Source organism: Lotus japonicus, chromosome 5, assembly GCF_012489685.1.
Source record: "Lotus japonicus ecotype B-129 chromosome 5, LjGifu_v1.2".
NCBI classification, from domain to species: Eukaryota; Viridiplantae; Streptophyta; class Magnoliopsida; order Fabales; family Fabaceae; genus Lotus; species Lotus japonicus.
Window position 1 is genome coordinate 50,175,140 of NC_080045.1, and position 15,707 is coordinate 50,190,846.

Here is a 15,707-nt window from a genome sequence, read left to right on the forward strand (position 1 = left end):
CGCGTTTATGGTGTATGCGATGAAGGAGAGGAGTGTGTCCATGGTTTGATTTCGTGGGTAATCGTCATCCCTGCAGGCCCTGTCTCTGTAGCGTCAGGATCGTCATTCTTTCAGGTACGTCCTCTGTTCCCGTGGTTAGGTTTAGGTTTGGTTGCAGAAGGAAGCAGGAATGCGAAATGTTAGGTTTTACTGTTGAGCACAATTTTGTGTAAAATTTCGTCACCATGACCCATGTTTCTTCAATCCTTTATGTGTTAGGTGAAAATCAGAAGGAAGATAATAGATTATTCAGGAAATTGTTCACAATTTGTTGTCAACAGATCATGTGTATCATAACTCATACATGCTTTACTTTGTCAGTTGATTGTTTCAATGTCAGTTCAGTACAACAAGTTTGGTATGCATTGTTATCAAGCAAGTTTGTTTCTGACATTCAATTGAATTTAAGTGAATTTATTTAATCTAATTCTCTAAGGTTTCTCATTCTCAGTTTTCTATAAATACTGCTATTGTGTGTCATTTTTTGTGTTCCTGCTCAGAGCATTCTCTTTTGCTATTCTCCTCATTCCTGTAGAGTACAAGAGGGTTGGTAGTGGTGATGTTCCAGCAAGTTTCTTTTTGGCATCCAATTCAATTTAATTTTAATTTATTTAGTTCAATTCAAATGTCCTAGATTTTTCACTTGCAGTTGTCTATAAATACTATCATTTTGTGATCTTCTTGCTGTGCTTGCTCATAACTCTTTTCTTTTGCTATTTCTACATTTCTACATAACTGATAATTTTCTTTTAATTGTGATCGACTCACAGGTTCGTGTTCTTTGATGCCTTGCAAATGGAAGACATCACTGTGTCATATGATGAGGGTGGTTCTTTTGATTCTATGGTTGGTTCTTTTGGCTTATATAAAATATTGTTTTTGAGTTTTTAAATTAAACTACTCAATGGATTTACCATATTGTTCTTAGCATTTCCTGTTTGTTCTTCAATGCTATCTAAGAAAAACCATCTTTGTGCTATGTTATCTACTGATTCCTGGTACATATAGTCACGTGCCAAGGATTTCTGAAGGGACACTTAATTGTTTTATGGAATTATTCTCTGTTTTATTGCGGTTTTGAAGATTTGTCAAGAAAAGAGAACTGGAAGGAAAGTTTAAAACTCTACTTCTGTTGGTTTTATGCTCACCGTGATTTAGTTAATGCTCAGCAAGTTCATTTTTGTTTGAAGGACTTCGTCACTTCGCAAAGAAAACAAGTTTAGAGAGAAAAATCAGAAACTTCTAATCCAGTTTACCTCCTGAAATGTCTTCTCAATAATAATGATGCCTTGCTGCGGAACTGGAATGAAGCATTCCAAATAAAGCCGTTGTCTGGACATGTTTTCTTCATTTCGGTTCGACCACTGATTTAATTATCTTATTGGTGGGGGATAGCAAAATATGTGTTAGCTAAATTTTCAAGATTTGGCAGCTTACTCACTTACTGGATCATACCAACATGCTTTCTTCTTTAGCCAACTTTTTCTTTCTCAGATCTTATTATCTTTTTCTGGTTTTGGTTTGTTCATTGGATATTTGATTTTTGTTATTTGGTGCTTATAAATTGACCCTCGGTTGTGTTGTTGTTCATCCCGTGGTTAGTTCAGCAGAGAGAACAAACGCGGTTGAGTCTTCTTGTGCAGTTTCAATGTCGTTCTCAGGCGGGTGAGTCTCTTCCTCATTCATCACCACTCTCATATCATGTGAACCACATCCAATCATTCACAGAATCACTCAAAATCTAAACTTTATTTATTATTGTGTTTCATTCTTTCTATTGTTTTAAAAGAAAACTAATGTGCCTTCTTCCTTAATGCTGCTTCCTCCTTCTCTTCTACTGAGGAAAGATTGGTTGACTGTGTCTATTCATGATTGAGTTCTTTAATTATAATGGTAGAACTGCACTAATCAAAGCTATTAGTAAAATGTGAATTTCCTTAATCTTACCTCTTCATGTAAGCCATCATTAGTTATTAAAATTTCTTTATTCTATTTTTGTGCTTTCTTTGGCCAAGCAAAATTATAATGCCAAAACAAATGCTAAAATTGAACTAACCATATATGTGCGCATGAGGCCAGAAACGAGGATTCTGTCCTACGCTACATTTGTCCTTCAATTAATGACTACATTGCATAAATAATTTCTAGAGTGTAGTTTACAGTTTACTTATTTCACACAATCTAATGCTGAACAATTATGATTGATCATTTATACTCTTCTGATATTAAGATTGGAGCTGCAGTGAATAGGCAAACAATTCTTTTATTGGTTTATCATTATTGAACCTGTTAAAATAGTTGAAAACTTATATTTTCCACATTCCATGTATAAGCAAATTCACTTGGGTTCAATGGTTGTTTTGGGTTGAACCTTCTTTGTTCTGTTATTGATTGTGATTTTAAAATTAAGCAATACCATTTGTATAGGTTGTAAATACATGATCCATGGAGCCTACCATCTCCAATGCACCCTGGCTATCTATTAGCAACCTCTTACTTTTCACATTCCAAGAAGAACATAGTATGGCCAAGCCAAGAACACTTCAGACTAATATGCGTAGGTTTTCTTTAGCATGATTGTTTTGACCTCTCTTCTGCTCATGTTTTCTTTAAGCGACTGTCACTTTTTGATACTTAGTTAAACACTTTTCTCTTTGTTTCTCTATTTAAGAGTGGTTTAGCACATACTGCACAAGTAAATATGTTTAATTTGAATTTGTTTTTGTTAGATCTTATGGATTTTGATCCTACATATTTTTTTCCAAAAAACCTGCTATTTCTAAGTTGCAATTTTCAGTATTCACAAGCACATGTTTTCAAATTCACTATTGACTTTCTTCATTTTTAGGCCGGCCCTCATTTCCTTTTAGGCCTGGCTTTTGGGCCTCCACTAGAGTTGTAGAGAGATTCACTTGTGTACCCTAGCCAAAATTTCCCTTCTCCAGCGTGAGGATCTCGCAGCCTGATTCAGCCTGATTGCTGAATGTCATTATTTTGAAGTTTGGTTTGGTTGGATAGTATACCAATCCAATTTAACAGTACATTTTTTTTTCAGAATTTCTTGATTGTGAGTTTGTTTACTGGTCGGTGAAGGATCAGGTGTTTCCTAATTAATTCAGAGAATAACTTTTTTTTACTATAAACTGAGGTTGTCCAAATTCTCTTGAGTCTAATCACACAAGGTGGATAACAGATTGGAGAAGTGCTAATGAGCATTATGGTAAACAATTCATTTTTTTATGACAAGTATCTATATATGTAGTTAATGTGTTTGAGTTTCCAAGTAACGAATATGTTAGGTTGTCACTCTTTATTTGTCCTTCAAAAGATAACTGAACCTTGGTACGCACTATGCAGCTAAATATATGGTATCTACCAGCCGCGAGCAACTAGCTGATCAGCCATATGACAAATTCTTCTTTTGCTTCCTGCTTTTGTCATTTGACATGTTATGCTGAATGGACATGTTGGTGAACGTTTACTTTCAGATCCTAATGGTTAGTAATCCAGTTCTCTTATGATCGCCATCAATACACTTTTTATTGTTTGTATTTGAAATTTCTTTAAACATATGAGGGCAAGGTTCAGCGCAATTTTCATGTGACTTTGTGGTCTCAAGTTTGAGGTATATATGTATTAGCAATTTGCAAAATGTAAAGTAAAAGAGATGTGCAACTTGCATTTTACGTGAACACCACCCACATTTTGTTTAATCATTACCTTTATTACTTTCAGGCTTTAATCAACTTGCATTTTTCATGTGATTTTACGAGTTTGTTTTTTTATTCTGGTTTACAGTTTGAACCTGAGACCTCATGTGCTATGGGATTTGGCTTTAGATGTGGGTTTTTGGGTCTTCACCACATGTAAGCCCAAAGGTTGTAGTCTTTCATTAGTTTGGATATGAAGTTTCACCTTTTATTTCCTAGCTATATCCTCTCACTTATGGTCTTTCATTAGTTTCTTTCATATCCTGATGTTATTGTTGTTTGTGCTTCGGAAGCATAGTTAATCTTTTCTTCAATTTTAGGGAATTCTTATCAAATCATGGACGATTTAAGTTGTGGTTCTCTTGTCAGTAACAAGCTTGAGCAACTGATCATTTTAAGACGCACTGATCTGAGACAGATGAGTCAGGTGAAAAGTCTTGCATCTATTTTATTTTCTTATATTACTTCATTTCTCTCTTAATTTTGTACTCTTTTCTCTCCCTCTCTTTGTTTAGTTTCTTTAAATCCTTATTTTTCAACACAACAACAACAACAACACTCATCTTTTCTGCAACACCAAAACGAATCACTTGAAAGGTGAAACCAACATTTTCATTGCTATTGTTATGACTTTGTATCCCTTTTTTAGCTTTTCAGTTCAATATACGCCTTTCTTTTACAGTCTCCTGCTTGATGGAATTTATTACTGGTTGTTAGTGATTCATCACAAACTCTATATATTTCTCTTCTTTTCTAGTGATTGTAAAATGGGTGTTTTTTCTTTTCTAGTGATCCAGGATTCGCTGCTCATGAACCACTTGCCAAGGCAAAGAAGAAAAGGCACTGACTAGCATGAACTTTTTGGAGTATTGGTGTAGGGATTCATAAAGGATAAGTCATTTCAAGGTGGCCTTAGGATCCAGATTTATGTCAGGAACCATAGTGTGATTCAGAACCTACTCCAATCATCCGTTGAAGTTTTATTAGGTGTTATCAAAATTTTGTTTCTGTCTAGCCTGAATAGCAGAATCAAAGACTACTATTAAATTTTCCTTTGAAAGTTGTGATCCATTAGTCTTGGTATACAAAATGTGAGATGTTTTAGAAAGTTGTGATCTCTTTAGCCATAACTTTTTTTCTGTACTGGACATTTTTTCTTCAGCTAAATATTTAATATCTTCCAATGTGCAACAAGGCTCAACTATGTTACTGAACTGTGGTGTTGGTTAAGTCTTATATGGTGAAATCTGATGTTGGGTAAAGCTTATATTCTTGTGTTTTTTATGTTCATCTTCTGCAAGTAATAAACACAAAGAAACACCAGCAGTAGGTTCTCTTGGCATAAGAATTCAGCATCTATGCTTACTTTCTCACTTATTAGTAGAAACTAGAAAGTATGAAATGGTATAATATCTCATGGTAGACTTAACGTGATGGTCATATGCCTACAAGTTAGCACCTTATCTTATTTTACAATGCTATTAACAAATCCTGAAATGGTTATAGAAATTGTAGTTTGGATCCCTACATCTAATACACAATGTACACAACAAATTGATGACCGTGTAGATTTAATTAGAACATCTAATAAAAATACAGAGTTTGCTTGGATTAAGAGACTCTGAGGTACACTTAATATATGCTTTGTGTCACTATATTCTACTATTTCTAAGAGCTTATGTAAAAAAAAAAGTTTTAATCTGATTGTCAGCAGTGTACCCACCACAACCTTGGCTGATTGAGCATCACAAATTTAATTTTAGATATTATGATACTTTTAATATGAATGCTTGATTTCTTTCTTTGTCATGTTTTTCTCAATTCCATGGATTTCGTGATCCTCTTCTACTATATTTTTTTTATTAACAAGGTTTTATTTTATAGGAAGAAAAACATTCACTAGAACTTTTGCATAGCTTTTATAATAAAGAAAAGGTTATGCACCGAAGTATTTTTATAGTAAGATTTAAGATACTGAAGTTCAAATTATTAAGTGAAGTTAAGACATTATTAATTTCTACAATCTGTGAGTTAACCAATTTCATTTTTACCATCTTAATGAACCAATAAAATTATTTATATAGGCTAAAAGCACCTTTGGCCCCCGATGTTTGAAGTTAGTGCAAATTCTGTCTCTATTCTATTTTTGTCGATATTTCTACCCCTCATGTTTTCAAACAGTGCATCGTTTACCCCTATGTCAGTCAGACGTTAAAAAACTAACAAAATGAGCTGATGTGACTTTTTCTTTTTATATATTTTGGACCTGTCACGTGGTAATTATAAGTGAAATTGGAAAAAAATGGGCAAGAGAGATTCAAACTCTAGACCTGTAAGTAACAAAATATGCATTTAACCAATTCAGTTACATACATAATTGAGATATACATCAAGCAAATTTAATTTATATCATTTTCTTGATCATCATCAACTTCATATACTCTTCTTCATCTCTCTAATCCACTCAGGAACCTCTCATGAGAAAGTCTGGCTGACGGAGGGGTAGACGGTGCACTATTTGAAAACATGAGGGGTAGAAACATCGACAAAAATAGAGTAGGGGCAGAATTTTCACAAACTTGAAACATTAGGGGTCAAAAATACTTTTTAGCCATTTATATATAAATAAAATAAAATATTAGAATTTTATTTCACTTATCTAAAATGTGATTGGTCCACATAGGACCATGTGTTATTTAACCCAAATTTTTTCATAGGTCATTTAGACAACCGCAGTATATAATTGAAAAGATTACAAATTATTAGTATATAAATTAATTTGTTCATCATAATAAATTACATAATTAATTATGTTAAATCATAGAATCGCTCGTCCGTGCATTGCACGGAAACGGGTTACTATCCTAGTTTAAATGAAATGAAAACCAAGACTGAAGAAACGTGGAAGAGAAAAAAAAATCACTATACATGAAATGAGTGCACAACCCGGGGTAGTTAGCTAGAAGAAGAACATACCTCAACCTTTACTACAATAATGTCCTAATTTATTTAGCGTCGTCCACGACACGGAAGCTAAATTGGAATGCAACTGATGCAAAGCCGATGCAAGCAGAGAAAAAAAAAACTCTTACATAAAGTTGAAGTTGGCTTGACCGACGCTAATAATCGTTGAGTTTTCACTATTAGCGTCATTTCCGACATACGCTAATCATTCAAAATACTGCTCTTAGTAAGGTTATTGACATCACACCATATGGCAGAATTAGACAATGAGGTTTTGAATATTCCCCATGTATCAGGTAAGGAACCAAGAAGCAATAACCCCTAAACTTCATCAAATTTAATTCTCATGGCGGACAACTGATTCAAAATACCATGGAAATATTCAAAAGATCTGCCGGTGTAGTCCCTTCTTGATATTTCAGGGCCATCTACCTGGTTGATAAAAAACCATATTGTTGTTTCGAGTATTCTTCGCATAAAATTGCTCAAGCTAGTTCCACATGGTACGAGCATTGATCTCCCCACTAATGTGGTTCAATACATTGTCATTGGACCCATTGGCGAATGTATCGACACGTCTATCTATGTAAGAGAATTCATGCTCCATCTATTTTATCTGTTGTTGCTGCAACAAAAACAAGTTGATAGAAATTCTTCAAATAAAGCAAGTCTTCCCTTCCTTCTTTCTAAAAGGAATGGTTAGTGTCATTCAAAGTCACCATTTGATTTGGATTGACTTTCATTATTCACCACAAGATAAATCACCTCGAAAGAACCTTAGCTCTAATACCAGTTGTTGGTACCAGAGTGCGCAATGAAAAGTTATGAGCACAAAAAGTCAAAACTCATATTCACATGTGAGAACTCATACTCATATATATTGAAATAAGTACAAGGGGTACTTCAACCCAATACAAATAGGAAAAGAAGGAAAAAATAAAGCTAAATATAATAGCATTTACAGTGACAATGATCCTTCAACTACAAAAGTTAACCCGCCACCCACCCCCTCCTTGGAAAAAGACTTTAGAAAAATAGCCTCATTAAAACCTTACTAGGAAAAACCCCCTTGGGAAAACCTAGTGAAGGAAAAAGAGTACCATTTTTCTAAAATCAAAAGGTAATTTCCAAGGAGGACTACATAGCTACTCTGGTATATTTTTGGTTGATTTTTCAGAGTGTTGATTTCAGCTTCGACTCTTCTTCATTCCCTGAGACAGATAGTGATGTTGAAGAATGACTCAACTCGTGTGCATGACATACAGCATGTTTCTCCTTATAACACGCAGAGCATGCAGAGAACTCAGGGCAACTCTGACATCTCCATCTCTGTTGGAATTCATTGTGTTCACTGCCACAAAAGCTACATATTGAGGAACACTTTAGGTGATAGAGGATCATCATTGAGGAGTGCTTCGCACGGCGGAGCGTGTCAAACTGTAAGTTATTCTTCTGGCAGAAGCTCAGGAAGTTATGCCTGCTCTCAAATAATTGATTATCAAGGATGATATCATTCTCTTTAGTATCTAAAGGGACATCTTCCATGAGGACCTGAAAAAGGCACATAATTCAAAGATGTTATGTTTCTCTGCTAGAAATCACTGAAGATTAGAAAATAGTATGAAGTTAGCTTCAAGTTTAGGTAGTTACCTGACATAGTGTATGTTTCTCGCCACTAGTTGAAGTGTGTGAGTCAGAAGTATGGCATCTGAAACATTGAAATGAAAAAGTTAATGACAACATCTCTTTTCATTTTTTCTCCTAGTTGTTAATCCTAGGTGCATAACCAAAATATGTGCTTTTCAGGTTATAATACCTTTCACACTCCTGAAATTTCTTGCATTCAGTGCAATACCACCGCTTCCCAGAAACTATCACTTCCTGGCAGTGCATGCATGTATGCTGAAGGTGAACTATGATGAAGTCTTCCTTGAAAGGAAAAATAGTTTTGCCCAGCTAAAAATTACAGGGTGGCAAAAAGAAAAGGAAGAAAGATCAGATGACACCCAAAAAACATGAAGGATCATTTTAAAAGACTTAAAAACTAATGGTGTGCATCTTCGTTTCAGGAACTCATGAAAAATTATAAACTGACATTATCCAATTAGCTACATACTTATAAAACTGAGTGAAGAAGTTTCCAATGAGTACTGGAATAGAACTTTTATTTCAATCGTGAATGAGGATTTCTCTGTCCCTCTAGATTTTAACATTTGATGGTTCAAGGACCAAATAATAGCCTAACTTTGGTCCCGGTAAACCGTGACAAACCAAATTATAGTAAAAACTGCATCTATCATAAAAGTTATTCACAATCTCATTTAATAACCATTTCAAACTCATAAGGTAGATCAGTCATATAACATGCTGAACTTGAAGCTTCCTAACCAGATTCAACCATAAAGAGCTACTATAACAAATTAAATGAATGAAAAGTAGACATACCTTCTGCATCACAAGAATGTCTTTGGCTGTGTCTTTTGAAGGGTTCACATGTCCCATGGCCTTTAAAGCTCTTTTTGTCACAAGTTTCTTCAATGTCATTTCATACTCTCCCCCGCTATCTTTATCAATGTCGCCGGCTAGATCCATAGCACGACTAGACCAGTAGTCTCCATCAAAGAATGGCAAACGGGAAGCTGTCACCTTGGAGTCCCATTTCCCAGTAGGAACAAATAAATGATCATATATGTTACTTAAACCAACAACAATATTTTCTTCAGCAGCCTTTTTTAGCATTGAAAGATACCTGAATAAATTGAACAAACAATATGAATACTCTCTTGTTAGGTGGTAGTGCTAATTTTCAAAGTAAGAATAATAACAAAAAAGAAGCAACATACTATCTATATACAAGCACATGAAAATTCAATAAACACACACATATGAAGAAAGAAAGAAAGAAAGACAGACCAGTGTCGTAGTTTATCATTCTTCGGGGTCTTTTGAGTTTCAGGATGGCAATAGAGTATGTAATCATCCCCCTTTGAAGGAGGACAGGCCCATATATAGCATGTTGTGAAACCTCGTTTCTTGCAAAAATCAAGGTATCCAATCTGATAATAGAAAAAGAGAAAGAAAAAAACATGAATAAAATGGATGGATGGAGTTCAATGTGTTAGTTTACTTGACATTGTACATGAACCCTAGGTGAAATATGGTCTAACAAAAACAGCGCGAAAGTAATTAGAAAAATAATTTATATGTTACCAATATCTCATGGTAAACGAGGGTGCGAAGAGCTTCTCCCCTTATAGTTTCTATTTCAGGCCTAAAATACTTGACAGAATCAAGATATGAAATATAAACACAGAGCTGATTGGGATTGCCACATTCTGAGCCAAACTCCTGGACATACATTGCGAAAAGGCAAACATCTACTCCATCAATCTCCTGAAACAGAAGAATAACCTGAAATGGAAGAAATTGCTGTCACTTCTGAATAACAGTCAAAATGGAGTAAAATATATCAATTCATCAATTAGACTCTGAACTTACTTTTGAGGTATAAGGGAACTCAGAAGGGTAATTCTGCTCCGGAAATATGCCAAGAAACTGCTTCTTCACTTCCAATTGTTTGTCAACAGATAACACTACTTTAACAGAAAGACCGTCTGCGGCTAAAACCTAGTAAATTGGAGTCATAAATGGCAAATTAGAACATATAAATTTTTAAATTAATATCTAAATTTTGAAGAGAAAAGATATAGGAGAAAGATAAAAAATTCATATACATAAATGCTAGTGCTAAATCATGAGTAATCAAACAATTTAATTGGTAAATTTTCTCTATCTCACCTCATCAAGATTCTTAGTCCCTTCAAATTTTGCCCTGTCTACTCTCTCTTGCATCAGACGCTTAAAAAGTCTTTTCTCTATGTGGTCACCGAGCATGGTTCTTGGCAAGTCCTTAGCACTGAAAATAGCCGTCTTTGGTAAGGATATACGAATTCCTTCTTCAATTTCCTTCAAGCGGCATATAGGACATATATAGTCAGCACTGATGAACAGATCTCTCTTTCCGTTAAAGAGTGCGCATATTTGATGTTGCCATCTTTTGCATTTGTCACATTCAACCCACTAGAAGAAAAAAAAACAGTTATTAAGAGTGAGTCTATACTCTATAGTTAATGCAACTGAATTTAGTACAGAGAGATTGAAACTTACATCTTCTTCAAGTAATTCATCATTTGTCTTTCTATCAAGAAGTTCCTTCGGAACAGATATTGCGTTGTATGTGATGTGCTCACCTCGAGACTTCTTATAACACACGGTGCAAAAGAAATTTTGTGAATCAGATTCTTCTGCTTTTTTATGGTAGTAGTCTGTGTTTAGCTTGATCGGCTTATTGCAACATGAGCAATAAATTGGCACTGGTGCATAATAGAGCTTTTGCTCTGTACATAATTGGCATGTATTAGCATCAATTCCCGCTTCTTCCCCAAGCATACTCTGTTAAAAGAAGCATTAATTTGTTATGCTCAGAAACTTCTAAAGCAGTCTAATAAAATTTAGAAATTAAATTATTAAATGTATAATAAACCCATCAAGTGTCACCACAGTTGCTCACAGACATCATTAAATTTAATAATGAAAAATGCTGGCAGAAAGGATCCAACTCTTGATTACTTGATCAAAGAGGCTATCATAATATGTCAAGTCCCAACTAACAACTATCTCAAAATCGTAAGTGTCAGGTAGAGGCACAAAAACAGTTTAGGTGATAAACAGTGCACTTGCAGACTTAACATATGTTGAAATTTTAACTCGCTATGAGCCCACTTGGATGCGGATTAAAGAGCAGTTATTGGAGCTTATTTAGTATTTCTTCTTGTAGAAAAGCTCCAATAAGTGCTCTTGACTCTGTATCTAAACGAGATCTATACAACCTTAGCAATTAAAAGGAAGAGAAGAAATCACCAAAAGACAAAATAAGTTCAATACAAATTGCAGAAACTTAACCAACGTATATACAATCCCTACAGAGCAGAACATGCATGCAAGTAAATTATAATAAAAAAATTTAGATATAACATCAGTGGTTAAAGGAAGCATAAATACAAATTTAGGTGAAAATAGTAAAAATCTTGAAATGTCATAATTATACAGAGAGAAAATATAGAAAAATTGATTTGGATAGGCTGCACATCAGTACAAATATTTTTGTTGCGTAATGCTTAAATCCTTGTTCAGATTATTTTCAGTAATAATTTTGCGCAGTTTCAGAATCAAGTTAAGAAAAGAAAATAATGAAATAAATACTTCTATTCTCAAGATGTAAGATAGTTTACTCACCTGAACAGGCTGCTTTCTCAGACTTGTAATGTGTTCTCTGATTTGATTACTTGTGAAGAACTCAGTTAAGGAAACAATATTATCTGTTGTTTTTGAGAACTTGGTTTCCTTCTTTGCATCAACTTTTTCCTCACTGACTTTATTTTCAGCATTTATTCCCAGGTTGAGTCCAAGTCTTCCACTTATGTCCTCTACATCTGCAGCAATAGGAACATCGCTGAGGGAACGCGTACTGGAACTCAAAATAATTTCAGTATCCTTCGAGTTATTGCTGTTTGCGGGAACATGGTTTTCGTGGTCTGACTCCTCTGATATATGACAATTTTCTAAGCCTTTAGGGTGAGCTGTTTCACTCTTGAAAGCCTTCCCAAACGTATCGTCAATGCTCATAGAATCAAGATTGGGGTCTGGCTCCTCCGACATATGACCAGCTTCTAAGAATTTATAATGAATAGTATCACTCTTGGAAGTCTGCAAAAGCGTTTCATCAATCACATTGTTCACCGTCTCACTGATTGGCATAGAATCATGCATGGGATTTTCCGATTGTTCCAAAAATCCAGTTTTGCCATGTATGTCCTCTATATATGCAGCAAGAGGATCACTCCAGAGATTATGCATACTAGAATTCAATCTATTGTCAGTTTCCATTAAGTTGCTGCTATCTCTTGGATCATGGCTTCTGACGTCTGACTCCTCTAATATTTGACCACATATTCTTATAGAATCATGCTGTGGATATGCAGAACGTTCCACATGGAAATTCGCAACATCAGGATACATAGAATAAATGGAAGTTTCTCGCTGTTGCTGCAATTCTGGAAGTGCTTCTTCTAAAGAATAAGGTTGAGACGTCTTGGTAGTCCATATATCAGAGATTGTATCATTAATGGAAGAGACATCAAAATCAGACATCATTTTTAGTATTTTGTCAGGTCGCAGCATCCCTTTAGAGTCACAGCATGAATCTAGCCAGGGCCGCTTCAGTGCTTTCTTCCCTGACATTTGATCGCAATTTTCGTCGCGATCTAGAAAGGATGAACCAGTCTGGAAAGTAGTAGATTTACCACAAAGCTCATTTGGCTGGATAAATTGTTCAAAACTTTGTTGTAAATGCATCGGCTGGGGTTGACATTGCCTAATATCTCCAAGGATTGAGTTGGAGTTCAAGCCAGGAAAAAGATTGTAAACTTCTGAATTTACCCTTGAGACATGTTGAGGAAACATCAAATTTGAAGATTCAGATCGGAGGGATTTCCCCATTGCAGCAGTATGACAATCCCAAGGCTCATTTTTCTGGACACTTCCCCAACAGCTTCCATTATTGTTAAGATCCACCTCCACTGCCAAAGTAGTCAATCAAATTGGTAAACAATACATTATTGGAAATAAAAATAATTCAAACAGAAAGGGAGGACAAAACCAATAAAAAAACTGTCTGCATAATTAAAACCAAAAGTGCATTTGTACCAAATTGAATCTTAGGAAGTAATGACAAAAGTGGTTAAAAACATACATTCATCTGCATGTTTCTGAGGGAAACTGAAACCATTTGAATTGGTTGTAGCTGCCAGATTTCTTCCACCCAGAGAAATCATGTGAGAAAGCTCATCCATACCAGTATATGGGGTAGAGTTGTCAACTTGTTGACTGCCTTTTGTCCTACCCATATTATTGAGTTGAGTTTGCACTCTCTGTAACAATGTCTCTTTGTTTATATACTCTTCCTGCACAATATGTAGAAAGATAAGTCATCAATAAATAGCCCGGATTCCGTAACAAGATTTGGGCAAACCTTCCTTTTGATCCTATTACTGACTTATGAGCAAATAAAAAACTCTCGTGTTCAGACACCATTTAAGTAACAAACCTTTGAAGCAGCATGCTTCAGTAGCTCGAATTCTAGAACATCTGCAATAAGATACGACCGTTGTGCTTGCTTATGATGAACCCTGGTGCTTACAATTGCATATCTGAAGTAAAGTTATATTAGTCTCAACCCCAGGACAATCTCAATGTAAATGCTAAAAGTACTAATTTCAGCCTATACAAGTTCAGGTTAAGGTCACTTACATTTTATTTCTAATGTAGTAGCGCCAGTAACACATTTCAGGATGCTCACGCCAGTCTGTGGAGAATCCTCCTTGACTTCTTACATTTTGTTGGCTTGAATCAATACCCTCCCGTTGAGAAAGGTTGAAGACTAATACCGGAGAAGATATTGGTCTTTGTATGCAGGTACTCCCGAGAATAGAACCCGTAGCAAGCATCTTCATACTTATATCAGAAACTATTCATCTGCATGCACTATACGCCATTGCCATTAGAAATAAATAACAGAAACCATCCAGACAAAATGGCATTACAATATCATAACTTGGAAGAGAAAAAAAAATTCAGAAATTTAAAGCTTTAAGTTAATTGTATACACATACAAAGACCATGAATTGAAATAAGAAATAATTTAAAAACCATAATTTAACAAAGAAGCCTCCTATCTTGAAATGAAACCACAACCAAATATGCACAAAAATGGATCATTGAAATTTAAATTTTTAATAAAGAAAAATTCATAGATTCGACTTGAATTGTAATTGTTGTAGACTTGATAAAGATCAAAGAAGACTAATGAAAACAGTATTATTCAAGTGCAAACTGTTGGATGTCATTGCATAAACTTGGATCACTTTGTTAGATAAATATCTAATTACTATTAGTATTAGCATTTAGAGAAGAAAAGTTTTCACCTAATTTCCCAACTCTTCTTATGTATGGTAAGTAGTAATGCAATACAACAACACACTAAACACCTCTAATATTTAATCATAAAGCATATCTAGAGACAAACCATTTAAAGCTAAATTCTTTTTAATGGTCTGACTTAGTTTTTCAATGTCTCTCTTTTTTAACTATTAGTCAACCCCCTTCTCTTCATTTCACACCATACTTTGATTTATAGCTTGTATCATATATTATTCTAAGGTTTATTATTTGGAAATTTTTTCAATGAATAGATTTTAGGGTGGGGAATGGTGATCAACACGTTAGGGTTTGTACTTTGTATCATGTATCTTATACTACAGATTCAATTCACGATTTAGAAAATAATTTTTCCGATTCAAGATTCGAATAAGGATTCGAATCGAATCAGATTCGAATAAGGATTCGAATCTTGATTCCATAACCCTTACTAGACATTAATTTTGACAGTGATAGAACATGCTAGTATTTGAAATCACAGTGAGAAATTAATTACACTAACAGCTGAAAGAAAAGATAGGTTCCTTATAATTCTGGGCATGGATCATTAACGATCAACGCCCAAATTTGAATATTGTTTTCAAATTTCAATTAAACAGTAAAAATACCAATTTGTATGAAATTGATCGATTGAACACTCGTTATGAGTGACTGAACCAATCATTGAACAGTGCAAATAGTTAATTAATTGATCAGAAAGCTGAAAGCGTTGCAGAAATTAATTCTATTGAAAATTAGGATTAGGGTTTTGAAGAAACCTGGAAAAGGGTTAACGGTATTTTTAGCGGCAAATGCTTTTTCGCGGTTCTTGTTTTCTGAGTGTATCTTGAACTGAATTAATAAAGTGTTTAGTAAATGTGACTCCTTGTTCAACTATATATATTAATAGGGGTGTGTGGAAATTGGTTAGATTTTTTTTATGAAATAGGTTAGATTTTG

At 34.6% G+C, this 15,707-nt stretch overlaps 1 protein-coding gene across 1 annotated transcript; it reads right to left on the reverse strand.

The window, feature by feature from the left end:
* Positions 1-7,851: 7,851 nt before the first annotated feature.
* On the reverse strand, positions 7,852-13,288 carry LOC130719151 (histone acetyltransferase HAC12-like). The gene is made up of 10 exons (XM_057569791.1): positions 12,009-13,288; positions 10,881-11,165; positions 10,512-10,793; positions 10,212-10,340; positions 9,924-10,124; positions 9,627-9,769; positions 9,159-9,462; positions 8,530-8,669; positions 8,364-8,421; positions 7,852-8,264 (listed from the first exon to the last, which is right to left on the reverse strand). The coding sequence occupies exons 1-10, from the start codon at positions 13,269-13,271 to the stop codon at positions 7,887-7,889; spliced, it is 3,183 nt and encodes a 1,060-aa protein (XP_057425774.1). The 5' UTR covers positions 13,272-13,288; the 3' UTR covers positions 7,852-7,886.
* Between the last annotated feature and the right edge of the window lie 2,419 nt (positions 13,289-15,707).

What these genes read in the sequence shown, in the direction of transcription:
- LOC130719151 (XM_057569791.1), bottom strand. Translation starts at nt 13,271, where the DNA reads ATGGGGAAATCCCTCCGATCTGAATCTTCAAATTTGATGTTTCCTCAA. An exon ending in TGAGAAAGCAGCCTGTTCAG is followed by an intron (nt 11,166 to 12,008) that starts GTGAGTAAACTA and finishes TTCTTTTAACAG; the next exon opens with AGTATGCTTGGGGAAGAAGC. An exon ending in AGAAACATACACTATGTCAG is followed by an intron (nt 8,265 to 8,363) that starts GTAACTACCTAA and finishes TGCCTTTTTCAG; the next exon opens with GTCCTCATGGAAGATGTCCC.